The 25,603-nt window shown below is 46.8% G+C and overlaps 4 protein-coding genes across 9 annotated transcripts; 1 reads left to right on the top strand and 3 right to left on the bottom strand.

The window, feature by feature from the left end:
* Nucleotides 1–13: 13 nt before the first annotated feature.
* Nucleotides 14–23,229, top strand: fbxl13 (F-box and leucine-rich repeat protein 13). 3 transcript variants are annotated; one of them, XM_084671312.1, is made up of 21 exons: nt 14–90; nt 1,354–1,460; nt 1,573–1,669; nt 1,795–1,862; nt 5,008–5,162; nt 5,322–5,431; nt 6,687–6,788; nt 8,151–8,246; nt 8,383–8,518; nt 15,126–15,178; nt 15,320–15,420; nt 16,267–16,396; nt 17,117–17,215; nt 17,784–17,904; nt 18,030–18,192; nt 20,332–20,478; nt 20,711–20,834; nt 21,040–21,123; nt 21,257–21,391; nt 21,541–21,704; nt 21,837–23,229. In XM_084671312.1, exons 2-21 carry the CDS (start codon nt 1,405–1,407, stop codon nt 22,111–22,113), a joined length of 2,418 nt encoding a protein of 805 aa, XP_084527438.1. In that variant the 5' UTR covers nt 14–90; nt 1,354–1,404; the 3' UTR covers nt 22,114–23,229. The 3 variants fall into 3 exon arrangements, with proteins under 3 accessions (XP_084527438.1, XP_084527437.1, XP_084527436.1); XM_084671311.1 differs by lacking the exon at nt 14–90 and adding an exon at nt 106–1,081 and having other exon boundaries at nt 20,359–20,478; XM_084671310.1 differs by lacking the exon at nt 14–90 and adding an exon at nt 106–1,081.
* Nucleotides 1,939–4,006, bottom strand: LOC146259259 (uncharacterized). Of its 2 annotated transcripts, XM_084671322.1 has the most exons (4): nt 3,931–4,006; nt 3,790–3,848; nt 3,442–3,661; nt 1,939–3,138 (listed from the first exon to the last, which is right to left on the bottom strand). In XM_084671322.1, the coding sequence occupies exons 1-4, from the start codon at nt 3,951–3,953 to the stop codon at nt 2,436–2,438; spliced, it is 1,005 nt and encodes a 334-aa protein (XP_084527448.1). In that variant the 5' UTR covers nt 3,954–4,006; the 3' UTR covers nt 1,939–2,435. The 2 variants fall into 2 exon arrangements, with proteins under 2 accessions (XP_084527448.1, XP_084527447.1); XM_084671321.1 differs by having other exon boundaries at nt 1,939–3,661.
* Nucleotides 7,164–21,565, bottom strand: LOC146259258 (leucine-rich repeat-containing protein 17-like). 3 transcript variants are annotated; one of them, XM_084671313.1, is made up of 9 exons: nt 20,384–21,565; nt 18,050–18,160; nt 16,606–16,749; nt 14,615–14,802; nt 13,961–14,443; nt 13,464–13,660; nt 10,110–10,265; nt 9,373–9,514; nt 7,164–9,261 (listed from the first exon to the last, which is right to left on the bottom strand). In XM_084671313.1, the coding sequence occupies exons 4-9, from the start codon at nt 14,734–14,736 to the stop codon at nt 8,970–8,972; spliced, it is 1,392 nt and encodes a 463-aa protein (XP_084527439.1). In that variant the 5' UTR covers nt 14,737–14,802; nt 16,606–16,749; nt 18,050–18,160; nt 20,384–21,565; the 3' UTR covers nt 7,164–8,969. The 3 variants fall into 3 exon arrangements, with proteins under 3 accessions (XP_084527439.1, XP_084527441.1, XP_084527442.1); XM_084671315.1 differs by having other exon boundaries at nt 18,091–18,160; XM_084671316.1 differs by lacking the exon at nt 20,384–21,565 and having other exon boundaries at nt 18,050–18,168.
* fam185a (family with sequence similarity 185 member A) lies at nt 22,107–25,462 on the bottom strand. The gene is made up of 8 exons (XM_084671324.1): nt 24,811–25,462; nt 24,421–24,530; nt 24,137–24,229; nt 23,276–23,414; nt 23,030–23,071; nt 22,863–22,958; nt 22,642–22,776; nt 22,107–22,559 (listed from the first exon to the last, which is right to left on the bottom strand). The coding sequence occupies exons 1-8, from the start codon at nt 25,226–25,228 to the stop codon at nt 22,450–22,452; spliced, it is 1,143 nt and encodes a 380-aa protein (XP_084527450.1). The 5' UTR covers nt 25,229–25,462; the 3' UTR covers nt 22,107–22,449.
* Between the last annotated feature and the right edge of the window lie 141 nt (nt 25,463–25,603).

Genomic DNA, 25,603 nt, shown 5'->3' with positions numbered 1-25,603 from the left:
TTAGCAACCGCTACTCAAGAGAAGAAGGTCCGTCAAGCTTTGACATCTGAAGCACCGTGTGCCTACGGGGACGTGTCGATCTGACACAAGGTATCCTGACAGATTAGAGGGAGGCTTGGTTTTCTCCATCCAAAATACAAGAGGAAAGCTGCCGGCGGTGGATTAAACAGTGTGGGAGAACCCACTCCCAACTTAATTTAGCGAATATCAACAAACACAAATACAGTATGTCTGTTCCAAGGTAGAGCTAGCTAGCTTAAATTAAGCTATTATTAGCGAACGATATTGAGAGAACATCCCCAAACAGTTAGTCTACGGTTCATGTCAACTAGTATCATTACCACTACTAGTGCATAACTAGTCACTCCAAGAAATTAGTTCATGTTGAAATCAAAATATTAAAGTTGATGTCTGTAAAATTGCAAGCTGAGCAAGACAGCGAACGCCAGCAAGTTGCCAGGAGCTTAAAATACTGTATCAGTGTTGAACAAAACGTCCCAACAGGCCATTATTAACGTATTTTTTTTAATCTTCGTAGAATGTTGTGAGTGTGCGACCTTTTCCTGAGTATCCCAACCCTGTGCTTGCACAGTTCAAGTGCCTGGCCAGACAACAAGGCTACTTGAGACCTGTATGCTTTGGCTTCGATTTTTGTTGTTTCCCCTTCGTTGCTAATTTTAATATTTTGAATTTATCCTTCCACTGCATTTTGCATTCTCTTCTGCCTTGATCTGGAAGATGTGGCGGAGGTTTTAGTCCAAAAAATCTTCACTGACACTGGCAGCTAGAGGTTATCCCCGTACTTGTGTCGGACGTAGCAACAGTAACTAAGACGGCGTGGCCTGGGGAACGGTCAATTAGTTGCCCAACATCGAGTTTGGTTGCCTGGTAACGGTAACTTTCAAAAGGACGCTCTTTAGTGACTAAACTAATAAAGTAGGTAGATAGTGTAACTAGCTGGGGAACAGGGACCACTTTCTGTATTCCATCATCAATAACATTTGACATGGCATCTTTGCAAAATGTTGATCCCGCTCTGAAGGAATATATTCTGAAGCACTCCTTACCTCAGATTTTTCAGGTGAAGCTTTAAAGTTGTCACACTGTTTAGATTGCATATGAGAAGGTGTTAACTAGGTTGCTCTAGTCGAGTTACTGTAGCTACAGTAGTAGTTGACTACACAGTAGCAAGGCCAGCTAGTAATGTGAGTCGTTACCTTTAATTAGGCCGGGAGCTATGCTAGCTAATAAAGCGTATTAGTAATAGATGTTAATTACTAGCAGCACAATTACACTTTTACAGTGTGTGTCAACAAGGATTTTCATAAAATGATTTTGTTTAATCATCAACAGGCCTTACTCACAGGCCTTTGCGTGTCGTGTCCTGAGAGTCCATTGCATTTCATGGAGATGAAAATTATGGCCTTGCAGGAGAACCACCAGGATATGGAAATTGATTGGTAGGCAGAAAAATGGTGAAGTTAAATTACATGGTCACTTGGGGGCGTACTTTCTGTACTTTTCCGAGGCCAAAAAAAATCACATGGATTTTTATCTATTATATTGTTCTAGGCACACATTGATTGATAATTCTTCTGAGCGAGTTGCCATGACGTCCCTGGCAGGCAGGCTGGTGCACAACATCATTGGTAGCCATGAAAACAGCCTGGTATGGTTCCATAGTTTCCTGGTAAAAATGTTGACAGAATTTAACCAGTTGACTGATTATGCAATGTTATCAGTGGTGTTATTTCCCCCCCCCCCCCCCCCACCACCACCACCACCATTTTGCAGTTTCATTCACATCTTGTTGAGAAAGCCTACACCTGCTACCGAAAATGTTTACTGAATATGTGCTTCAGGTAAGTGCTTTTTGTCTTTAGCAAGTTTCAGTTTGCTTCACAAGAGCCTGGATGTTAAATTAGTATAACTAAAATAATAACATTAGAAACATGTTTCTTCAAATGCTTTATTTCAAGGATGAGTCAGTGTAAAGTCTTTACAGAACAGCAGTGGGAAATTAAATAAGATTAGCGCCAGAAGACAAGGAACCACAAAGATTTAAAAACAACAAAAAGTCCAAACATGCTAAGAAAGGTTATGCACCATCTCAGAGTAAAAATGATTTTCTTGCCAAGAACTGGAACTGTCTGTCAGCCACAAGTTGCTTTAACAATTTCTTAACATTATTGGGTCTGGCTGTTGTTGGGAATCTGTGTTGGTTAAGGAACATCTGGACATAGCCCTGCCAGATGGCTTGGCCTCACTCTTAGTGACTTTGACAAAATTTCTTCACTCAGTGTTCTCTTGACTGAACACAGTTGCATTGAAGTGGAGGGGGAATGACAGGGAGTCTGTAAGGTGGCCTACCCTTTGGAAACCCTCCTAGGAACACACTGTTAGGCTCTGGGCCTGTCGATCATGATGACTGTGGGCTAGTCTAGACCACTGTTCTGGGGGAGGAACCCTCCACTGTTCTGGGGCAGGAACCCTCCACTGTTCTGGGGCAGGAACCCTCCACTGTTCTGGGGCAGGAACCCTCCACTGTTCTGGGGCAGGAACCCTCCACTGTTCTGAGGGAGGAACCCTCCACTGTTCTGAGGGAGGAACCCTCCACTGTTCTGAGGGAGGAACCCTCCACTGTTCTGAGGGAGGAACCCTCCACTGTTCTGAGGGAAACTTTCTAAGCTCAGTCCAGGAGGACTTGTATAGCCGCCACTGCTGTAAAAACCACTCTCTAGTGGTGCAGGATTGTAGCCAGTTAGAGACACTCTGCTCAGCTTTGTTGAATCTTGTTCATTAGGTTTATAAAAACTACCATCTGCACCACCAAATGCCCCAGGAGAGTCTCTTCCTGGAACATGATTTTCAAACATGTTGGAAATTGGTCCCTCCACCACAGGGATCATGTAAGATTTGCCAGGCCAAGAAGGCAGACCAGTGCTTTGACTGTCAGCAGTAGTGATTGGTTCATGGGTTAGAGATAGGGGATAAGAAACAAAGAGGTTTCTTTTTTGGCTTTGGAGGTCATCATTGGCCGTCTGATTGATATTGCTGGCCATATTCCACTTCTGGTCTTTTCTGAGGGCAGGTTGGGCAGGCTGTTGCACAGTGGAGGTGTAGCCAATCTTGGACTCACTGCCGGGCAGCAAAGTGGAAGGAATGAGGAAGGAGGTTTTCAGGGAATTCACAAATGTAAAAAAATCCTTCATGGTTGGAAAACTGACTCCATTTTCAACCCCACCTTGCGAAGACTTCTCAATTAAGTAAGTGTAGAGAGGTTGGACATTGTTACCATCATCAGGTTTCTCATGCGAGTCAGCAGGGGTACCAGGGTGCCTGGCTTTCTGCTGGGGTTTACCTGGGTCAGTGCCAGCAAGGACAGGTCTACCCATCAGTGGGTCAGTGCGGATGGGTGTTGGCCAACGTGCATTACTTAACTGCTTTGGTTTAGGGGCTTGAAGGGTAGATCCTGTCAGGTGATTAGGGAAGCGATTGGGACTAATAGCTGGCGTTTCATAGTTTGTGTGTAGAGTTTCAGGACCAGAGTGTGGGACGCCTTTGGAATTGAAGTGGTTTGAGGTGTTCTGGTGAGGGACAGGTAAAGGTCCGGAGCTATCGGCCTCAGCACTGAACCAAAACGCAGGCACCAGACTATAGGCTGGCAAAGAAAAGTTGTATTTGAAATTGTAGCTTCAAGTTCCCCCTCCCTTAAAACAATGTGCTAATAAATAATTCATATGTTTTGGTTCCTTTAAAGAATTGTGTGTGTGGCTCTTAAATACTCACCTTTCTGAGCAGGGAAACAAATGTAGCCTCCGAACCATAGGAAGTAAATCCACGAGCCCCTACAAAACATGACACATTTACTTCCAAGTTTCCTGACAAACAGAAGACATGAAGCTGTGGAACAAACCTCAAGGAACATACCTTAAAGATAACCAAAGAGTCATTATGATAATTATGTAAGATGAGTTTCAGTTTCCTGCGACAGTTCCAGTTGCTGTTTAAAACCCAAACCCCAGGGGCTGTTCCAGAGCTTTCCTGACTGATAAGGGTTAACCTGGGTGCAAACTGGTCTTAGAAAGTTAATCACTCTCTCTATCTGGTAGATTAGAGACACCTGGTGTTGTGAAACCAGCCTCCATGGCCCAGTGCCAACACCAAACCCCTACAACTTACACCCAGGAATATTTTGGAAGAAAAAGTTAATTTATCTCTTGCCTATTCCCTTTAGATCTCTATCAGTTGTAGAGTGGAACGACCAGATTAACCCCTGCAACTATTCTTCTTATTTGAAATGTCTAAAAGATTAGTACATACAGTGATTAACCCTGTTTATTTGATGCTTTGTAAAAGTAAATGCCACAGAGGTTTGACCAGAATTATGTAATCTAGATAGGAATGTGTAGACCTATTCAGCATAGGAGAATGGCTGAAATGGTTGACATGGGACTAAGAATTTACCAAATCATTCACCTAAGCAGCAATTATCTGTACTGCTCTTGGCATCTGAAATTGACCTTTTTGTGATGCTCATGCAGACGTGATCCATGACTTGACCCAGGATCTGTTCAGGTGTTATTCAATCCTGCAGCTCCTGTTTCTTTAGATTCGCTGGGGTCATGCCAGTGTAGAGTATCACTGGCTGCCTGGGTCTTGTTGACTGCTATCTGAATATCTAATCATCTTCCACTGCTCAGAACAAGCAAAATACTGGATCATAAATCTCTTGTTGAACAGGGCATCCATCTGCATTGGGTGGATGTACTGTAATGTGGTTCCCTCTTGGCCTCATATAAAAAACTAACAAATGGGGGGGTACAGGATATGTCATATTCTCATTCCATGTGCGTCTGCCTATCTGTCTCTCTGCATCACCCCTGCTTGCCACCTGCCTGCCTGCTTGCCTTCCTTCTTGTCTCTCTGTGTCTGCCTACCTGCCTACCCACCTGGCCACCTGCAAACTCACTGAATTAATAATGCTGTGTTTGTGGGGGCTGACAGGGCTTGGAAAAAGTTTATTTTGGAGAAGAGGAGCGAGGCAGTAGAGCTGATGAGGAACATGGATGTGGCAAATACTCACTACAGCCTACGGAGACAGAAAGTGGCACTTGGCCAGTGGATGGAATGGGTGCAGATCCGCAAGACTAGGCAAAATGGTTGGTGACAAGTTTCCCAACAAGCTAAGAGTGACTAACGTATCAGTTTTAGGGGTCGATATCACAGTATTTACTGAGAGAAGTAAAGAAGGTCAATGGAAAAATCCCACATTATTTACAAACCCTTCACAATGACCCTGCTTTTACTTTTAAATTCAGAGGCTGTGAAAAAGATTGTGCAAGTTTGGACTGTCGTCTACTGCAAGATCATCATAGGTGCGTGGAAGTTCGTGGTACAGGACGCAAAGAAGACAAAGGACTACTTTGAGGTAAAATGGGGCACCACATGAACTGGGGAGTCGCACAGGGGGATGGGGGTGAGTAGGGCTGTATTCTTCCTGTCCACAACCATCTCCACTGTCTTGAGAGCATTAAGCTCAACTTAATGCGTCAAGCTCTAAGTTGTTTTGGCTACACCAGGTTGTCAGCTTCCCACCTATAGTCAGACTCATCTCCACCAGAGATGAGCCCAATGAGGGTGGTGTCATTTGCAAACTTCAGAAGTTTGACGGACTGATGACTAGAGGTGCAGCTGTTGGTGTACAGGGAGAAGAGCAGAGGAGAAAGGACGCAGCCCTGAATGGATCCGGTGCTGATGGACTGGGAGTCAGAGACTTGTGTTCCCAGCTTAACACACTGCTTCCTGTCAGACAGGAAGTCTGTGATCCTCCTGCTGGTGGACTCGGGCACATTCAGCTGGGAGAGCTTGTCCTGTAGCAGGGCGGGGATGAAGGTGTTGAAGGCAGAGCTGAAGTCCACAAACAGGATCCTGGTTTAGGATGCCGGGGAGTCCAGGTGCTGGAGCGTTAAGTGGAGGGCCATGTTGACTGAGTTGCCTACAGACCTGTTGGCTCTGTAGGCAAACTGCAGGGGGTCCAGGAGAGGGTCCGTGATAGCTTTGAGGTGTGCCAGCACAACGCACTCAAAATACTTTGTTACCACAGAGGTCAGGGCGACGGGTCTGTAGTCATTAAGTCCAGTTGGCCTGGGCTTTTTGGGTACAGGGATGATGGTGGAGGACTTGAGACTGGCTGGCACATAGCATGTGTCCAGAGAGGTGTTAAAGATGTTGGTGAACACTGGAGACAGCTGGTCAGCACAGTTCTTGAGGGTGGCTGGAGAGACAGCGTTTGGCCCAGTTGCTTTGTGGGAAGTTCGGCCCCTTGAACAGTCTGTTAAGCCCATAAGCCGTTTTCTGGGAAAATATTTTTTCAATCTTTCAAAACGTATTTTTCGAAACTATATATACTGTATAACAATATTTTTTTATCAAATGTTTTTTGATTTTGCTTTTGAAAATATATGAAATATATAACAAAAATATTTTTTCAACCTTTCAAAACAAGGTTTTTGGGGAAAATATTTTAACCATACCCAAGTCTTGGGTCTAAGACAGACAGGTACACACTTAACATTCATATGATGACACAGGTATCACTCGCCAGTCATGAGTTTAATAATTTTCCGTCCAAACTGTGTGTAGGCTTTTGGGTTTAACTTAGTTTTTTGTTGTTTTGTTCTCAGAGGCTGGAGGGTGTGTCAGAGTTGAACAGCCAGATGTCAGAAGTTACCATGGTAGAAGGGAAAGACTGCCTGTCACTGCTGCCCTGCAAGGTGTCACTACTGGTAAACAACATTCTCTGGCTCCCTTTCTCTCTCTGTATTCCTCTTTAACTTGATATTTATGCTTTCCCTCTCACTTTCTTTATCTTCCTCAGTCTCTCCATCCACCCTCCCTCCGTCTGCCCTGATCTCATCTTGACCTTTCATCCCATTCCTCCCTGCTAACCTCATTTGTTCTCAGCCCCCTATGGCCTCTTATACATGACCAGTTTAACATCATGCACCTAATCACTTGAAGGGGGTTGATTGTAATCAGTCACAGACTATTATGGTCTATTATCTGTTGCCTTAGTGTTTGTTTGTGAAACAACCATATGAATGGATGATTGTGTGAGGGTAGCGGAGGGCAACAGCGCATCACTGATGACTAGTTTCAACCCAGTTTCCCCCCTTCACTGATGTTTTTATTCCAACAGGAGTAGTGTAAGGCAAGGTAAGTTTCTTTGTAGAGCACATTTCAAGAACAAGGCAATTCAAAGTTATTCACATAAAACCATTAAAAGCATCAAAACATAATGCAAAAGAAAACAAGATTTAAAAACATTCAATAAAACATTAAAAACAGTCAAAAAGCAAGAAATAAATGTATAAATGTAAACCTTGGCAGCAAACAGTCCAGACATTCATAGGTTGTTCAATAACATGGTCTATATAAATAGCAAGGGTATTTACAGTGTTTCTTGCTCCTACTTGTATCATAGTCCGCTGTACCATGAATATGTTTGGGGAAGAAGCTAGTCTCCAACAAGGCAGCTTGGTGGGAAGAGTGTTTACACTCTGCTTTGTATCAACATCACACCTCAACCCAAGTTTCTAAAATTGGTTGTTCCCATCCTTGATTGTGATTGGCTATATTGCGTTCCATGCCGTTGTAAAATCCATCATAACCTCACAGGTTGTCCTCATAACATTCTTTAACATTCCATATTACTGCGCATCAAATATTTCAGATTAAAAAACACGGCAAAGGTGTCCATCTGGCTGTTGCGTGGCAACGATTTATGTAGGAATTATACTTTGTAGTGGCGGAAGAATTAAGGTTTATTATTAAACTATTTTGTCTCTAATTGTTTTTATTTATGAAACCATATCAGTTTTAGAAAAGCAATAAGCCCCGCGAGTCCGTGTTTTGGCCTGATTTTAGAACAGGTAAGGGGTTATCAGCACTCCGCTTCGCGTCGTGCCTAACAACTCCCCTTACCTGTTCTAAAATCAACGCAAAACACGGCCTCTTGGGGCTTATTGCTTAAATAAGTATCATTGTGGGAAAATCTCAGGGAGAAGATGGGTGAGGTCTTAGAGCACAGTCCTGGAGAAGTTATAATAACCTGTCAGATCAATAGAATGTTTTGGATTCGGGTTTAGATCTTCCATTATTTGGATGTGGGGGACCTACTGAGGTGTGCCGAGGTGTGTTGCACCTGGAGGACTATCGCTCAGACGTGCTCGCTGTGGAGCAGGGTGTGTATTGTGCACACAAACACACCCACACACACACATATACTGTGTACACGTGCACACATGCACAAATACATGAAATCACATACACAAACACAGCTGTTCTTGTAGTGGTTATGTGTCCCAGTATCTCTGGCAGATCAACTTCTCGGTGGAGCGAGCATGGATCACAGACTGCACCGTGGGGCAGATCCTGCAGAAGCACCGCCCATTTGTGGTCCACCTCAACATGCGCGCGTGCACCTCCCTACAGTGGGCCAGCATCACATGTATCAGTGAGTGCTGTCTGTTTACAGACATACATACATACACATCAATTCTACAGTAAAATGTTAAATAATAGTTTATATTGTCGTTATTATAAAAACATCATATATAATCACTATCATGTGACCAGTAGCCTATTTGTATCAGCTATATATCACGTGGAAGAAGAAAAAAGGGGTGAGAAAAAAAGAATAATGAGAAGCTTAAAAGGATGTTGAAGACAGTTAGTTCCTGCATCTGATGCAGACTGAGTTTCCTTGATGTAGGAGGACACAGGAAGAGCTCTGGCACGCTGCTGCTGGTCTGGTTCTGCTGCTGCTGGTCTGGTTCTGCTGCTGCTGGTCTGGTTCAGCTGCTGCTGGTCTGGTTCTGCTGCTGCTGGTCTGGTTCAGCTGCTGCTGGTCTGGTTCTGCTGCTGCTGGTCTGGTTCTGCTGCTGCTGGTCTGGTTCTACTGCTTCTCAAGTCAGCCGGATGATCTGGTACTTTTGAGGAGCTCTCAGGTGTGCTGGCTCCTCCTCCTCCTCCAGCACAGCCTGCAGCTCCAAGGCTGTGTTCCAGAGCTCCGGGTCTGTCTGGTCCAGGCCCTGGTTCTGGTCTTGGTTCTGGTCCCTGTCTTTGGGGCAGGCTCGGTTGTAGGAGTGCACATACTCCCCCACGCTCTTCCCACTGTGCTCCGGGGGGGAGTGGCAGAGCAGGCCTGAGGTGCTGACCCGTGGGTGGAGGCGGAGCCAGTACACCATGTAGTGTATGCTGGAAACGGATGTTCATCTGTTAGATAAGGCTGTACACTCACAGGGTAGGATGTGTGGTTGCTATGAGTAAGTGTGGTTGCTATGTGAAAGTGTGGTTACTGGAGCCCACCTGTAGTTGCACACCCAGGGGTTCCCCCCCAGCCGCAGGGAAGACAGAAAGTACAGATCTTCCAGGACTCCATACTGGAAGAAGAGCAGCTTGTTGTTGGACAGGTCCAGCTCCCTCAAGTGCAACAGGCCAGACAGAGAGGCTGACAGAGAGAACACAGGCCCCCAGGCATGCTGGTTTAAGTGGCTGTAAAGCAGAACTGAAAATGAGTTTTAAGTTCATCATACCACAGAAGAATGTGTTGCTAACTACCCATCCAAATTCAAATGAAAAAAAAACAGACAAGCATGTTAAATTAGGCTTTGAAATCGTGAGAAAATCAGCAGTCTTCTCTGCTTGAGACTGGGGGGCGTGTCGCCTGTAGGGGCTGAAGCTCCGCCCCCTCAAATTTTTAGAGCTTTGCGCATACTACATCTGGGAGTCAGATGGCTGAGCGGTGAGGGACGTTGTGTCCTTGGACAAGGCACTTCACCCTACTTGCCTCGGGGGAATGTCCCTGTACTTACTGTAAGTCGCTCTGGATAAGTGCGTCTGCTAAATGACTAAATGACTAAATGTAATGTACTTTCAGCAACTATATAATGTACCCTGAAAGTCTTTATCTCAAATCACTGGAGAAGAGAGCCCCACCATCTCTCCTCCTCCTCTCTCACCTGTGTGGATGTGCTCCAGGTCTCTCACCTGTGTGGATGTGCTCCAGGTCTCTCACCTGTGTGGATGTGCTCCAGGTCTCTCACCTGTGTGGATGTGCTCCAGGTTGTTGTTGCTGAGGTTTAGGGTCCTCAGGCTTCTGGCCTCCAGGAATTCTCTGGCTCTGAGGTGGTGGATGGCATTATAGGATAGATCCATGTGTATAGCATCCTCCGGTATCTCTATGGGAACCTCCATTAGTCCTGGGGAAAAGGAGGTAAACTTTGTCTTTGTGTTTCTACCCCAAACTGATCCAATTGATTACAACTACCGAGGGTACAATAAAACCTACTAAATCTGCTTTCGAAGATACAAATCTATATTCCAGGTTCATATTCAGTTTTACACTTGCAAATATTTTTGACTAATTTACTATTATGCACGCTTTACATCTACATATTGCATAAGCCAGGTACACATCTTCCGGTAGATAGCAGTTACGTTAGTTCTCTCACACAAAGTGCATTTTTTTTTACCGTTGATCTTCCCAAATGACAATTAACAACGTACATAGGATTCTGCTGAATGTTGCTGCCTTTCAAGCAAGGGGGAAAAGGGGTTCAAATTGTACCTTTAAAGTTACATTGACAATTATGAGGGTAAGGTCTATCTAGTGATTCACACAATACCATTTGCTAGCTAGATAGCTTTGGCTAGCTATCTAGGGATTTGAGCAGTAACATTAGTTAAGATAGCTATCTAGGGATTTGAGCAGTAACATTAGCTAGGCTAGCTATCTAGGGATTTGAGCAGTAACATTAGTTAAGATAGCTATCTAGGGATTTGAGCAGTAACATTAGCTAGGCTAGCTATCTAGGGATTTGAGCAGTAACATTAGCTCGGCTAGCTAGTTACCAATTTGTGCTACATTAAAATGTACTGAATTATCTGATTGTCAGTTTGCTTGCTAGTTGTTAATGTTAACCGTATTTAATAATTGCAGTTGTAAACTGTCATATATGTTCCCTCTGGATAATGTCATGTAGCAACCCTTACAAAAAATAAGTTTATTAAAGTGTACTATAAGTATACTAAAATATGGATAGTACACTTTTAGTTCACTTTTGATATACTTTTAAGAAGTATGCTTAGAAAAAGAAAAGGGTATACATTTCTTCTGGAGTAAGATGTACGTTTTCTATTATTATACAGCAAAAGCAGTCAAAATAATTTTTAAGTACATTACAGGTTACATTTTTAGATCCATCTCATTCTAATTATTCATGTCTATGAAAATGTATTATGCATTGCACATTGAATCTTTTTTTGTTACTGAAGCTGTAACCTTAATTACTGCCAAAACATTCTGAAGCCCTATAATCTTATAATACTAATTATCAATTGGAGTATTAATGAAAAAAAAAAGAAAAAGCTACTTGAGAATTTGAAGGTTTTACTGTCAAACTGACTGAAGAACGAAATAACAACGTGAAATAATGAAGATAGTGTGGCTCATTGGCTAGTCAATTCCCATGATGCAAGGCGGTAAATAGTGTAAAAAATTGCTGACAAGTTTGCCGTTTGTTTGAAATACAAATGTAACTTCATGAATTTCGTTTTTTAAATGTGTCTGCTTAGAATGTAGTGTTTTGTTGCGTGGTAATTGTCATTGTTGTGCTGGTTTACCATTGTAACCATGAGTTAAATGACTGTTACGTTTCATCAGAAGAGATCTGATCCTAAGCATTGGAATGGTCACTTAAACATTATAATTTATTAGTAAGTCATAGTGAAATAACATTTATTAAATTTACTTCTTGAGGTACTTACATTAATTGAAAGTGCACTTGAAAGTATTGCAAACTATACTTCATGAACTGAAAGTGCACTACACAGGTTACTTTAGAGTATTCCAAGGTATACTTTCAAGTACTTTAAGAAGTATACTTGATGACCTGAAAGTGTACTACACAGGCTACTTTACAGTATTCAAAAGTAAACCTTGAAATACAGTAAGTGTACTTTAAAGTGTACTAAATGACCTAAAAAGTGGGCCAATTCAGTTTACTTAGTACAAAAATAGTATATAAATAAGTACACTGCTAGTATACTTTAAGTAACATGATAATAGTATACTTTTTTTACTAAGTATACTTACAAAATAAACTTGAAGTATACTTCTTTTTTGTAAGGGAACGCCCACAGATGTTGGATTGATTTCATATTATTGTCAAACCTTGACATGTCTTGGTTGCTATAAAGATGTGAAGTTTATTTAGACAACTTTGGACAAAAAGTGCCTCTAAAACACATCAGATAGCCTGCCTTAAAGAGCTGAGGGTTAACAAGCTGATCTGGTTATTTAAAGTCACGTTTCTAACATTGCGGGGACTAATATGCGCCATAGTAAGTTTCATGCATGTGGCACCTTCTTAGTCAGAGTTAACGGGTAAACAAAGGTAGGAAAAAAGCTAGGGACAAAAAAAGTCTGGAAAAAAAGGTACATTTAATCATTACAGCCCTGCCCTAAAATGCACCCCCTCCTTTAGAGCATCTTAACTTAGACTTTCTTGATTGATGATTCTGTGCTGACCCTAACCCTAACCCTAACCCTGATCCTAACCCTAACCCTAACCCTAGCCCTAACCCTGACCCTGAACCTAACCCTGACCCTAACCCTAACTACTGTGGTGTGGAAGCCTGTGTTGGGAGGCCCAGGGGGCGGGCCAACACTGGAGGAGGTTCAGTTGGAAACCTGGCAGGCTTTGCCCAGATCCAGCTACACACCCCACCAGTGAGTCAAACTTGTGCTAATTCAGGCTCACAAAAATCTAACATTTACATGTATGCTTTTAGCAGACACTTTTATCCAAAGCAACTTTCAAAACATTTTAGGCAATAAATAAACTAAAAATATTTTTTGGGAGCTGAGTTTTGTGTAGATGGACTGGGACATTAGAGTCCTCATGTGGACCTACCTGTAGTTATATTGTTTTCCAAAATAGGAAAAGAGAAAAATGAGAGACTTGCCAAACCACAATGTTCTCCCTGGATTCTGGGAATCCAGCTAGGAATGTTGTTTTTGTCGGTCGAGTGGTGACGTGTGACCATAATCACGAACATACGTGTTTCTAATATACAGCATGACTCATGTCTTCTAGTCCTCACGTGCGTGAGAGGCCTTTTGGGTTGAGAGCCTTACCAACAGCTGCATTGATCAACCCCCACATCAAGGTAGAGTGCAATGGAAAAGATCATGGTAATCTGATGAACAACTCGCACTCAAAAAACTGACAAGCTGAAAAGACGATATGAATATTTTCGGTGGGTGCTTCTAAGTTTTTGCAGGTGCTCCTAACTTTTTAAAGTTGGGAGCACCAGTACTACCATGTGAAAACGTTTGTTTTGAGCTCTCGATGGAGATGGAGGTGGTGATGGAAGTTGAGGCAGTAATGTAAGACCTCTGCTCTTGCAGTCGAGCCTGGGCTTGGGGAAGAGGTAGGTGTGGCACACAGAGGTGGCGTCCGGCCTGGTGCGGAGGGGAATGGGCGCCGGCAGATCTACGAGGGTCTCTGGGGTGGGGTCACTCTCCACACACAGCAGCTCTGGGTCCACCTGGCGCAACTTCCTGCCTTTCAGCCACGCCGGCTCCTCACACCTGTAGGCACACATGTATAATGTCATCCTGCTCTGCATTCCACAGGAAGTCGTTTAGGAAGAGCAATGGAACGAATATGTTTTAGAGTGACATCATGCAAGGAGACAATGGCCGCGTTTCCCAGATTTGTTTAAAAGCTCTTAACGCTAAGAGCTTATTAGGAGCGTTCTAAGAGCATACTAAGAGCACTCTAAGAACGCTCCTAAGAAGCTCTTAGCGTTAAGAGCTTCTTAACGAATCTGGGAAACGCGGGCAATAACTTTTCCACTTTCTGTCGGTTTTATCTGTCGACTCACGTACCTGGCATGGTTTCCCAAATAACGGTTGCTAGGCACCTGCAGAGTGCGCACAAGGCTTTCCAGCGGGCAGCGGCAGCTCCAGGGGTTGTCATGGAGACGCAGGTGTCGCAGGGCGGGCATTGGGATGAGTGCCTCCTCTCCAAGGGTGCTCAGACGGTTGTGCTGAAGCAGCAGGGTGGTGAGACGGGTCAGGCCCACGAACGCCCCCTCCTCCACCAGCACCAGCTGATTCTGCTGCAGGTCCAGGCTCTTCAGACCAGAGAACTCGGAGAACGCTCCGTCTCGCAGGACCTTGATGCGGTTCCGGGCCAGCAGCAGGTGGTCTGGCTGGCGGCCCGCCCAGGAGAAGATGGTGTGAGTGGAGCCCAGGTGTCTCTCCTGGCAGTCCAGGAAATTCTCCTGTGACTCGGTGAACTCAGAGCAGTCCGAGGCTCCAGCACGCCTATGAGCACCTGCCCTGCCATGCCGGCCGGCCCTCGGGGCCCTGCAGCACAAGGGGTCAAATATTCATTCAAATACTGTCCATTCCTTGTGGATTTAAAATAAATAATTGTTGCTTTGCCTTTATGGCTTATAAAGCTAAAATCTAATCGAACTTGGAGAGATAACATGTCCACAACAGCACTATCACTATGCTTAATAACTGGAGATGTACCTGTCTGGTCTAAGCCTGGTGCCCCAGTGCCCCCTGCCCCCCCGCCCTGCCCTCTTCAGCTGGCATGGCTCCAGCAGCAGGATGCCCAGGAGCACCAGGAGGAAAGGCGAGCTCATCAGCATTCTGACCCAGCTGGAATGGCCTCTGGCTGGGGACAGCTGGAGCTAGAGGTGGGGCCGTGGAGGTTTCTGCAGCAAGTAGAATGGACTTCAAGATTTAGAACCATAAAGGATTTAGGTTACATCGTTAGGAAGCAATAGAGAGGAGCAGAGAGAAATCCAATGTGCCTTAATAGTTTCAAACAATCCCTGAAGCCCAGCAGCTGCTCCTGCAGAGTAGAAGAGCCTGCTGCTGGATACAAACACAGCACTTGAAGGGATGTTTTGAAGAAAAAAATTCTTAAGAGATTGGCTGCAAGAGACTGATGTCTGAAAAATATGCAACTTAGTGTTTTGAAGATTAGCTTAAGATGTTACATAATAGAGCGTGTATGTCTGTGTATCCATCCCAGGTGAATGCAGAAACCTACAAGAACTCAACCTGTCTGAATGCTCCAATGTTAATGTGAGTATATTTAATTCATGACAGCCTGTGTGTGTGTGTTTATCTCCATCAGAATGTGCAGTTTTGCCATGTGAACGAAAAGTGTGAATGCCAAGGCAGGCAGTGGTGCTGAGAGGGTGTCTGTGTTTTGTCATGTGACAGGATGAGATGGTGAGGATGATCGTAGACAGCTGCCCCTCTCTGCTCTACCTCAACCTGTCTGCCACGCTGCTAACCAACAGAGCTCTGAGAGAGCTGTCCAGGTACACGGAGAGGACAGAGACAGCTGTCCAGGTACACGGAGAGGACAGAGACAGCTGTCCAGGTAGATAGAAAACAGGAACTGAAGAATGCAGAATCAGAAGGCTATGCTAAGGGATTTCTTTCCTCCAGGCCCAAGGCCTGATTCTCAGTAGTTTTGCAAAGTCTGAGACTAGATAAATCATACATGACCAGCTAGTGGTGGATCACAGTGGAATCTGACCCCCAGTAGCCCTGTAGTCAGAGTGTTTGAAGTGCAACTCCCTGAGGGTGTGTTCATGACCCCAGACCCCCTACAGCAGGGTTCTCCAATCCTGGTGCAGGATTGGAGATCCTAAACCTACCGAGGGCCACTGTCCTGCATTCTTTAGATGTTTCCCTGCTCCAACACACCTAATTCAAATGAATAGGTTGTTATCAAGCTCTGTGGAAGCCAGGTAATGATCATTCATTTGAAATCAGGTGTGCTGGAGCAGGGAACCATCTAAAACATGCAGGACAGCGGTCCTCGAGGACCTCGAGGACCAGGGTTGGAGAATCCTGTCCTACAGGGTCCTAACCTAAACAATCTTGATCTCTCTCTCTTACATTGGGAAGCCTAAACATGGTCCAATGTGTTTGGCTTTCCCAGTGATTTAAACATGTGGCAGACAGAAAGGGGCAGAAAGAGAGACAGTTCAGGAGAAATATGGACATTGAGAACGAACAATACAGTAGAATACAGTCCATCAGGTCCTGTATGAGTAGAAACAGAACAATAAATGTAAAACCCTTCCAGCTCTACCAAAAACTATGAAATGATTCCAGCATGTAACCTCTATCCACTTGCACCTCCCTCCCCCACCAAGGAGCTGTGTGAACCTGCAGTACCTGAGTCTAGCTGGCTGTCGCACCTTCTCTGATAAGGGTTTGCAGTACCTGTCCAGAGGAAGGGGCTGCAAAAATCTGTTGCACCTTGACCTCTCCAGCTGCACCCAGGTCAGTGACTGCCCTCACCCCCTCCTCACTTTGCTCATCTCCTCTGCTATCCTCCTCTACTTATCCTCTCACCTCCTCCTTACCACTCCTGTAACCATTCCTCTCACCCCCAGGAACACTCTCCTCTCAGCTTTGGCTAGTCTCAGTCTTCTCTCCCCTGTGATCAGCCTGAGCAGAAGGGCAGTGTGGGTGGTCAGTCCTCTCCTTACCTCTCCTTCAGTCCTCTTCTGGTCAGACAGTCTGTCTTGTGACTGGCTGGAGGTCTACCGTACACTTCCTACCCCTCCTGTGGTCTTCAAGTCCAATCGGATGTCTAGGTCCACAAAGTCGTCTCTCCTCGATCCAGTCAGATACTGGAGAATGAGCAAGAGAGAAAGAGCATCTGAATCTGGTTGAGCGAGAGGGACAGTGGAGGAGAGGGGGCGTTGAGAGGGGGCGTGGATAGGGGGTGTGGAGAGGGGGCGTGGAGAGGGGGCGTGGATAGGGGGTGTGGAGAGGGGGCGTGGAGAGGGGGCTGGACGTGGCTGCTTTTAGTTTGAAAACACACACTCCTCACGTGTGCACTTACTTCTGCCTAAACCCCCCCCCCCCCCCGGAGAATGTTCTGGTGCAGCTGGCTCTGATACAGACCAGAAAGAGGGCAGGGTCTGGTGTAGGGTTACACGTTTTCTCCCTCTCTACCCCTATCTCTCTTTTAACTGTCATCTCACCTCCTCCCAGATCTCTGTGGAAGGTTTCAGACACATTGCTGCAGGATGCCCTTCCCTTCAGGAGTTAGTGTTCAACGATATGCCCACCCTGACCGACAGCTGTGTACTGGTGAGTCTGCATCTCAGTCTGCATCTCAGTCTGTATCTCAGTCTGTATCTCAGTCTGTATCTCAGTCTGTATCTCAGTCTGTATCTCAGTCTGTATCTCAGTCTGTATCTCAGTCTGTATCTCAGTCTGTATCTCAGTCTGCATCTCAGTCTGCATCTCAGTCTGTATCTCAGTCTGTATCTCAGTCTGTATCTCAGTCTGTATCTCAGTCTGCATCTCAGTCTGTATCTCAGTCTGTATCTCAGTCTGCATCTCAGTCTGCATCTCAGTCTGTATCTCAGTCTGCATCTCAGTCTGTATCTCAGTCTGTATCTCAGTCTGTATCTCAGTCTGTATCTCAGTCTGTATCTCAGTCTGTATCTCAGTCTGTATCTCAGTCTGTATCTCAGTCTGTATCTTAGTCTGTATCTTAGTCTGTATCTCAGTCTGCATCTCAGTCTGTATCTCAGTCTGTATCTTAGTCTGAATCTCAGTCTGTATCTTAGTCTGTATCTTAGTCTGAATCTCAGTCTGTATCTCAGTCTGTATCTCAGTCCCAGCCTTTGTCTCACCTCCTCTTGCCCTACAGGCACTTCTCTCCCAGCTCCATTCTCTGTCTGCTGTCTCTCTCAAGGACACACCCCATCTGACAGACTCCGCTTTCAAGGCCATAGCTGAGGTGGCCAATCTGAGGAATTTCATCACTGAGGGTGAGGGACTGAATGTGTGTGTGTGTCTTCAATGGCGGGCAGAGGGAGACAGTGCTCAAGAGGCTTAACCAACTTGGACCAAATTCAGAGGCTACACAAATATCTGTGTGTGTGTGTTCTTGCAGGAAACTCTCGCATGACTGACGTCAGCTGGAAGGCTCTGTGTCGCAGCTCCCCTGGCCTCACCAGACTCCACGCCGCCCAGTGTCCCAGGATGACGGACATCAGCCTCAAGGCCATGGGTGTCCTGAGGAACCTGCTGAACATCAACATCTCTCACTGTTGCAGGTGTGTGTGTTCTCCCTCACATACACTTTGAATCCCACAGTGTATGTGAATATTGTTAAGCTTGATTATGTATATGAACAATCCAGAACTGTGTGTTGCAGGGTGACTGACATGGGGCTGTGTTGCAGAGTGACTGACATGGGGCTGTGTTGCAGAGTGACTGACATGGGGCTGTGTTGCAGGGTGACTGACATGGGGCTGTGTTGCAGGGTGACTGACATGGGGCTGTGTTGCAGAGTGACTGACATGGGGCTGTGTTGCAGAGTGACTGACATGGGGCTGTGTTGCAGAGTGACTGACATGGGGCTGTGTTGCAGGGTGACTGACATGGGGCTGTGTTGCAGGGTGACTGACATGGGGCTGTGTTGCAGGGTGACTGACATGGGGCTGTGTTGCAGAGTGACTGACATGGGGCTGTGTTGCAGGGGTGACTGACATGGGGCTGTGTTGCAGAGTGACTGACATGGGGCTGTGTTGCAGGGTGACTGACATGGGGCTGTGTTGCAGAGTGACTGACATGGGGCTGTGTTGCAGGGTGACTGACATGGGGCTGTGTTGCAGGGTGACTGACATGGGGCTGTGTTGCAGGGTGACTGACATGGGGCTGTGTTGCAGAGTGACTGACATGGGGCTGTGTTGCAGGGTGACTGACATGGGGCTGTGTTGCAGGGGTGACTGACATGGGGCTGTGTTGCAGGGTGACTGACATGGGGCTGTGTTGCAGAGTGACTGACATGGGGCTGTGTTGCAGGGTGACTGACATGGGGCTGTGTTGCAGGGGTGACTGACATGGGGCTGTGTTGCAGGGTGACTGACATGGGGCTGTGTTGCAGGGGTGACTGACATGGGGCTGTGTTGCAGGGTGACTGACATGGGGCTGTGTTGCAGGGTGACTGACATGGGGCTGTGTTGCAGGGGTGACTGACATGGGGCTGTGTTGCAGGGTGACTGACATGGGGCTGTGTTGCAGGGTGACTGACATGGGGCTGTGTTGCAGGGGTGACTGACATGGGGCTGTGTTGCAGGGGTGACTGACATGGGGCTGTGTTGCAGGGTGACTGACATGGGGCTGTGTTGCAGGGTGACTGACATGGGGCTGTGTTGCAGAGTGACTGACATGGGGCTGTGTTGCAGAGTGACTGACATGGGGCTGTGTTGCAGGGTGACTGACATGGGGCTGTGTTGCAGGGTGACTGACATGGGGCTGTGTTGCAGGGTGACTGACATGGGGCTGTGTTGCAGAGTGACTGACATGGGGCTGTGTTGCAGGGTGACTGACATGGGGCTGTGTTGCAGAGTGACTGACATGGGGCTGTGTTGCAGGGTGACTGACATGGGGCTGTGTTGCAGGGTGACTGACATGGGGCTGTGTTGCAGGGTGACTGACATGGGGCTGTGTTGCAGAGTGACTGACATGGGGCTGTGTTGCAGGGGTGACTGACATGGGGCTGTGTTGCAGAGTGACTGACATGGGGCTGTGTTGCAGGGTGACTGACATGGGGCTGTGTTGCAGAGTGACTGACATGGGGCTGTGTTGCAGGGTGACTGACATGGGGCTGTGTTGCAGGGTGACTGACATGGGGCTGTGTTGCAGGGTGACTGACATGGGGCTGTGTTGCAGAGTGACTGACATGGGGCTGTGTTGCAGGGTGACTGACATGGGGCTGTGTTGCAGGGGTGACTGACATGGGGCTGTGTTGCAGGGTGACTGACATGGGGCTGTGTTGCAGAGTGACTGACATGGGGCTGTGTTGCAGGGTGACTGACATGGGGCTGTGTTGCAGGGGTGACTGACATGGGGCTGTGTTGCAGGGTGACTGACATGGGGCTGTGTTGCAGGGGTGACTGACATGGGGCTGTGTTGCAGGGTGACTGACATGGGGCTGTGTTGCAGGGTGACTGACATGGGGCTGTGTTGCAGGGGTGACTGACATGGGGCTGTGTTGCAGGGTGACTGACATGGGGCTGTGTTGCAGGGTGACTGACATGGGGCTGTGTTGCAGGGGTGACTGACATGGGGCTGTGTTGCAGGGTGACTGACATGGGGCTGTGTTGCAGGGTGACTGACATGGGGCTGTGTTGCAGGGTGACTGACATGGGGCTGTGTTGCAGGGTGACTGACATGGGGCTGTGTTGCAGGGTGACTGACATGGGGCTGTGTCGCAGGGTGACTGACATGGGGCTTCGTTACCTGACGGAGAGCCCTTCTGCCTCCAGGCTGCTGGAGCTGAACCTGGGTCACTGCAGCCGCATCAGCGACCTGTCCATCATGAGGGTGGCACAGAAGTGAGGGACATGGCAGCCTAACCCTAACCCTATTATACAGAATACAAAAACAATACAAGGACAGACAGTACTATACAGGGCATGGACAGATTTATAGTGATTAAGCACATATACAGACTTCCCAATACCTAGTATGTGTTTGTATATTTATGAGTGTTCCAGTAGACATCCATAGACATGCATGTGAATGTTTATTTTTCCCAGGTTTTTAAATGTGTGTGTGTGTGTTAAGGTGCTCCACGCTGAGGCACCTGAGCGTGCGTTACTGTGACAACCTGACTGACGCAGCCCTGGAGTGGCTAAGCAGCAGCTCCATCATCTCTCTGGACATCAGTGGCTGCAACATGCAGGACCAGGTGACAGAGCACACACACAGGCTGTGTTCAGAGGGCCTGACTGATCTCTGGAGCACTGACAGTGTTGTGTTCAGAGGGACTGACTGATCTCTGGAGCACTGACAGTGTTGTGTTCAGAGGGCCTGACTGATCTCTGGAGCACTGACAGTGTTGTGTTCAGAGGGACTGACTGATCTCTGGAGCACTGACAGTGTTGTGTTCACAGGGCCTGACGTTACTTGGTGGAAACTGTGGTCTAAAGAAGCTGGTGGCCTCTGAGTGCGTGTGGATCACAGACATCAGCATAGAGGTGCAGGGCGGCAGTTCCTCTGGTCAAAGGGACAACATGTCATCAGAACCTTTAAACTTGATAGTCATTTGCCCCTCCTTCTCATCCTCTTCTCACGTCGACCCTCTCCTCCTCTCCCATACTCCCTTTCTAGAAGTTCTGCCGAGAGGTGCCGGGTCTGGAGCAGCTGGACGTGTCCCACTGTGTGTCCCTGTCTGACCAGGCCATCAAAGCCCTGGCCTTCTACTGCAGGGCCCTCATCTCCCTGAACATGCGAGGCTGCCCAAAGGTGCGAACACCACATCACACTCACGATTGGAAAGAAATGTTTCAATACTGAATTTGATGTCATACCCACCTGAGCAAAAAACAACAGATGAATAAGTGCTGAATGAGAAGTTCTATTTCTCAAAGCCTCAGTCTGTTGTTCTGTCCCAGATGACTGACATGGCAGTGCAGTACCTGGCAGGAACAGGTCACTTCCTGCGGGAGCTGGACCTGAGCGGCTGCATGCTGCTGACAGATAAGACAGCTCGCCTACTGCAGAGAGGCTGTCCTCAGCTCTACAGCATCAGCATGAACTACTGCACCGCCATCTCCAAGTAACACATCTAAACATTTAGAAACAAATAAAAACACACAGCTATAAAAACATGTTTAGACACTGATTAAATTAATTTATAAATACAGACAGAAGCCATGATGTGTGTGTGTGTGTGTGTTTGCTCCTGCAGGCAAGCTGCTGTGAGGCTGCAGTCAAGGGTCAAACTCTGGGAACATAGCCATGACGACGCCCCCTACTGGTTTGGCTACAACAACCTGGACCAGCTACTGCAGCCAATTAGAAAGCCTGGCAAAGTAGATGACACTTGGGAGGAGGAAGAGCAAGCAACCGTTCTCAGAAACACCAGCTTTCATGACAACAAGAGCAGGAATGAAAGAGGCGGGTCCTCGACATGTGCAGCAAACCAGAGTAATCAAAGAATGACCACAATGAAAACCGGTTATTAAAGGACCCATTTTTTCATGGGATTCCATAAATGTTTTATATGACATATTCCATCATGCATCCCCAGGACAGCACATCCACACACTCACCAGCCCTGCTAATCATCACCTATATATTCTTTCTTTTAGTTTGGGTTATATTTAGCATTTGAAATAACTTAAAAAACAAAACATGATTGATTACATACAATATCCATTTCAGTACATCCCAGGAAATGTTTCTAAGCGATGGTTCTTCCAAATGTGGTCAAACTGTGTGGGTCCATTCTGCCGCCTGGGGGTGGCCAGATCATGGCTGCTCTACTGCCCAGGTTTCAAGGGTTCAAGGAAGGGACGAACTCAGCTCCCCAGTTTCAGGGACTCAAACCAGCTCTGTGTCTTCACCCTGACGGTGCCTCTGTCTGTCTGGGCGTCAATCCACTGTCCGTCCTGGGGCTGGTTCATAAAGCCTAGGAAGAGGTGGGGGGTAGCGGAGCGTTAAAAGGCTTGTCTTCCAGTGAGCTACGAGTGAGCAGGTCTAGCAGGACTCACCAGTGATGTGAGTTTGGCCACTTTTGGAGTAGCAGTCTGCTTCCTGCAGGGTGACCTCTGGGCTGAGCTCCACAGAGCCCCCACGCAACCTCAGGCCTGCCCGGGAGGAGGCAGGTACACGCACGCACACTGAACCTACAACGAAGAGAAGGAGATAAAGATGACTCAAGGTATTTCAGACAGGAAGCTTCACTCCAGCCTGACTGTATTCCTGGTCACACCTTCCAGGCTGCTGAGCTCAGCGGTGCCGCTCTCTCCCACGTAGGCATCAACGTCTCCCCTCAGGGAGGACATGTGGAGGTGGCCGCTGGAGCTGTCTGAAGACAGGAAGACTCACCATCAACATCTGTTTTCTACACGACCCACAGAGGAGGAGGACTCAGCTTACCTACTACGATGTCCCCAGCCTCTGACCGCACGCTGGCATTCCCTGAAGAGGGAAACATGATGGTGTGAACAGCAGGTCATGACTCAGGTGTTTTGCATTCATAAACAGCATCTCAAGGAACAGGAATCATTGCAATTTAGGTGCAATTCCATTACATGTTCATTTAAAAAGTGAGCTCAAATAAAAACTTTGTTCATCAATCTTGTATAAAAACCCTGAACATCCTTCATGACATGTGTTCCTCACCGTGCACGTGGCCCAGCTGGATGGGTCCTGAGCTGGAGGAAACCAGGATGTTTTCAGCATAGATGGCTTTTATCTTCAGAGGGCCACGCTCCGTGGACACCCCAAGCACCGTCCCCTGGACCTTCTTCATGTCCACCGCCTGGAAACACAACATTCTGAGATGGAAATTCAAGCTCACTCGTCTTAATGAGCAAACACATTAGGTACATAGAATATGTAGTGTAACATTGCCATCTAGTGTCTATTATGGGGCAGCTACTGAACACAGGAGGAAAAACACTTATACCAGAATATTTGGTCCACAGAAACAAACAGTATAATAGTGCATAAACATAACAGTAATTATTCTGAATCTGAAACAATTATTCTCAGATCTACACTCTGGTGGACTAAGGAAGGCGGTGCCCTCGTGTCTCTGATGTGCCAGACACCATGATGAAGCTCCACCACATGCAGGCCCTCGTGTCTCTGATGTGCCAGACACCATGATGAAGCTCCACCACATGCAGGCCCTCGTGTCTCTGATGTGCCAGACACCATGATGAAGCTCCACCACATGCAGGCCCTCGTGTCTCTGATGTGCCAGACACCATGATGAAGCTCCACCACATGCAGGCCCTCGTGTCTCTGATGTGCCAGACACCATGATGAAGCTCCACCACATGCAGGCCCTCGTGTCTCTGATGTGCCAGACACCATGATGAAGCTCCACCACATGCAGGCCCTCGTGTCTCTGATGTGCCAGACACCATGATGAAGCTCCACCACATGCAGGCCCTCGTGTCTCTGATGTGCCAGACACCATGATGAAGCTCCACCACATGCCCCCTAGACAGCCTACAGGTCGTGAACCAGTCGTACCCCATTCCCTGTGGCGCTGACGTCCACATTGCCGTGGAGAGTTCCCCCGCAGGTTATGGCCCCGCCCTGGGTGCGTACTTGTACCCGATGTGCCTAAGGAAGGAGGAGTGTGATGTCATATTCATGCTGAGTAATTTAACCCCAGCTTTCCCCTCACCCTGCCTCATATCTATATTATTCTAATAAAATGTGTACGGCTTTGTTTTGCTTACAAAAGTCACAAGTATGTTTAGAATATTCACTGGATGAAGGAATAGTTGGGCATTTATGAATGACGGGTGTACCTTGACAGAGTGCAGCACGCAATTCCCCCTCTCTGTCTGCACCTTGCACACGTCACACTCCATGTTCTCGACCCGAACATTACCTTCTCCTTGAGTTGTGATGTAAAGATCTGTAAAATATCGTTTCATTATACGTTACAGAAACTGAACAAATTCTAATGAGCTTCAAGCGTGGTGAACCTTTCTGAAATGTCAATAAATCGTTTTAACTGCAATGCCAAGTCTCATAACATTGCAGCATCCTCTAAAGATGCCGTCGCCACACCCCTGAACAACATGGAGTAACATTAAGAGTGATCTTTCTGACATCATGTCTATGAACAGGATAACATCTGTGCGACAAACTAATTCTACCCAATGACCAGATGCAGACTTCATTTGACCACTCACCACTTTTTACCGGAGCAGTCAACTCCACGGACATGTTGCTGTTGACCTTCTCTGACAGAATAAGTAGCTCCTTACTTTGGTCATCGTAGTGAACATGGACGTTGTCCAGCTTGATTCCCTGGTCGGCACTGGTACCGTGAACGGTGATGAAAGCACGGTTCGACTCAGGGAAAGCATGTGGGTCTAAAGGACGTATGGAAATGCTGCAAGTGAGTTGTGCGCGCACTTTGCTGAATGGGTTAACAACTAGAGTCCATTGCTTCAGCGGTTTGTTTATCTCATACGGCGTTGAGGAGCACGGAGAAGTGGAGAGAGTCCGCGGAGTGTGTTGGAAAGTAAAGTTAGGCAGGGTCTTCTGACGGGGTTTCCAACCCACAAGTCTAAAGAAGACCCTCAACGTAGTTGTATACCACAGCATTACGATCAGAGCTTTCAAGTAATTGTGCGGAACGTAGTCAAACGCATTTCATAATGTCCGTGTGAAACAACGACCTAAAATAATCCATTCGAGGAAAAAAAACGAGACTCTTTTGGGCAAAGCTAAGGATAAAACGTAGCTGCAGCACAAAGATCACTGACCAATAGCCCTGCTTGGCAGCAACTCCTTTAGGTAACATGTTCAGTGTGCCCGTCCCCTGTTATCACATGTGCCCTTGGTTGCGCGAGAAGTAAAACGTTGTAGTGCGCATGTCTTACGTTTTTCTACGTTGTTCTAGGAAATGGAGTCTTTTGCAACAGGAAAACAATAATTAATAAAAATACAATGTAGGTGTAGCTCGCCCTTTACGCTGCG

This window comes from Hypomesus nipponensis, chromosome 14, assembly GCF_054491055.1.
Source record: "Hypomesus nipponensis isolate SF chromosome 14, ASM5449105v1, whole genome shotgun sequence".
Lineage (NCBI taxonomy): Eukaryota > Metazoa > Chordata > Actinopteri > Osmeriformes > Osmeridae > Hypomesus > Hypomesus nipponensis.
The sequence above is the reverse complement of the archived record's forward strand: the minus strand, read 5'-3'. Positions and strand labels throughout refer to the sequence as shown.

Bases quoted from the DNA above. Each gene is read 5' to 3' on its own strand.
- LOC146259259 (XM_084671321.1), bottom strand. From the start codon at position 3,953: ATGACTCTTTGGTTATCTTTAAG. The intron at 3,849-3,930 runs GTATGTTCCTTG...CATGTTTTGTAG, and splicing joins ACTCTTTGGTTATCTTTAAG to GGGCTCGTGGATTTACTTCC. The intron at 3,662-3,789 runs GTGAGTATTTAA...TTTCTTTGCCAG, and splicing joins TTGTTTCCCTGCTCAGAAAG to CCTATAGTCTGGTGCCTGCG.
- LOC146259258 (XM_084671313.1), bottom strand. From the start codon at position 14,736: ATGCTGATGAGCTCGCCTTTCCTCCTGGTGCTCCTGGGCATCCTGCTG. The intron at 13,661-13,960 runs GTACGTGAGTCG...GTGTGCCTACAG, and splicing joins TATTTGGGAAACCATGCCAG to GTGTGAGGAGCCGGCGTGGC. The intron at 10,266-13,463 runs GTCTTACATTAC...CCTTTTCCCCAG, and splicing joins GCTCGACTGCAAGAGCAGAG to GACTAATGGAGGTTCCCATA.
- fbxl13 (XM_084671310.1), top strand. From the start codon at position 1,007: ATGGCATCTTTGCAAAATGTTGATCCCGCTCTGAAGGAATATATTCTG. The intron at 16,397-17,116 runs GTCAGTGACTGC...ACCTCCTCCCAG, and splicing joins ACCTCTCCAGCTGCACCCAG to ATCTCTGTGGAAGGTTTCAG. The intron at 21,705-21,836 runs GTAACACATCTA...TTGCTCCTGCAG, and splicing joins TACTGCACCGCCATCTCCAA to GCAAGCTGCTGTGAGGCTGC.
- fam185a (XM_084671324.1), bottom strand. From the start codon at position 25,228: ATGCTGTGGTATACAACTACGTTGAGGGTCTTCTTTAGACTTGTGGGT. The intron at 24,230-24,420 runs GTACACCCGTCA...CTCCTTCCTTAG, and splicing joins GCGTGCTGCACTCTGTCAAG to GCACATCGGGTACAAGTACG. The intron at 23,072-23,275 runs GTGAGGAACACA...TTCCCTCTTCAG, and splicing joins CCAGCTGGGCCACGTGCACG to GGAATGCCAGCGTGCGGTCA.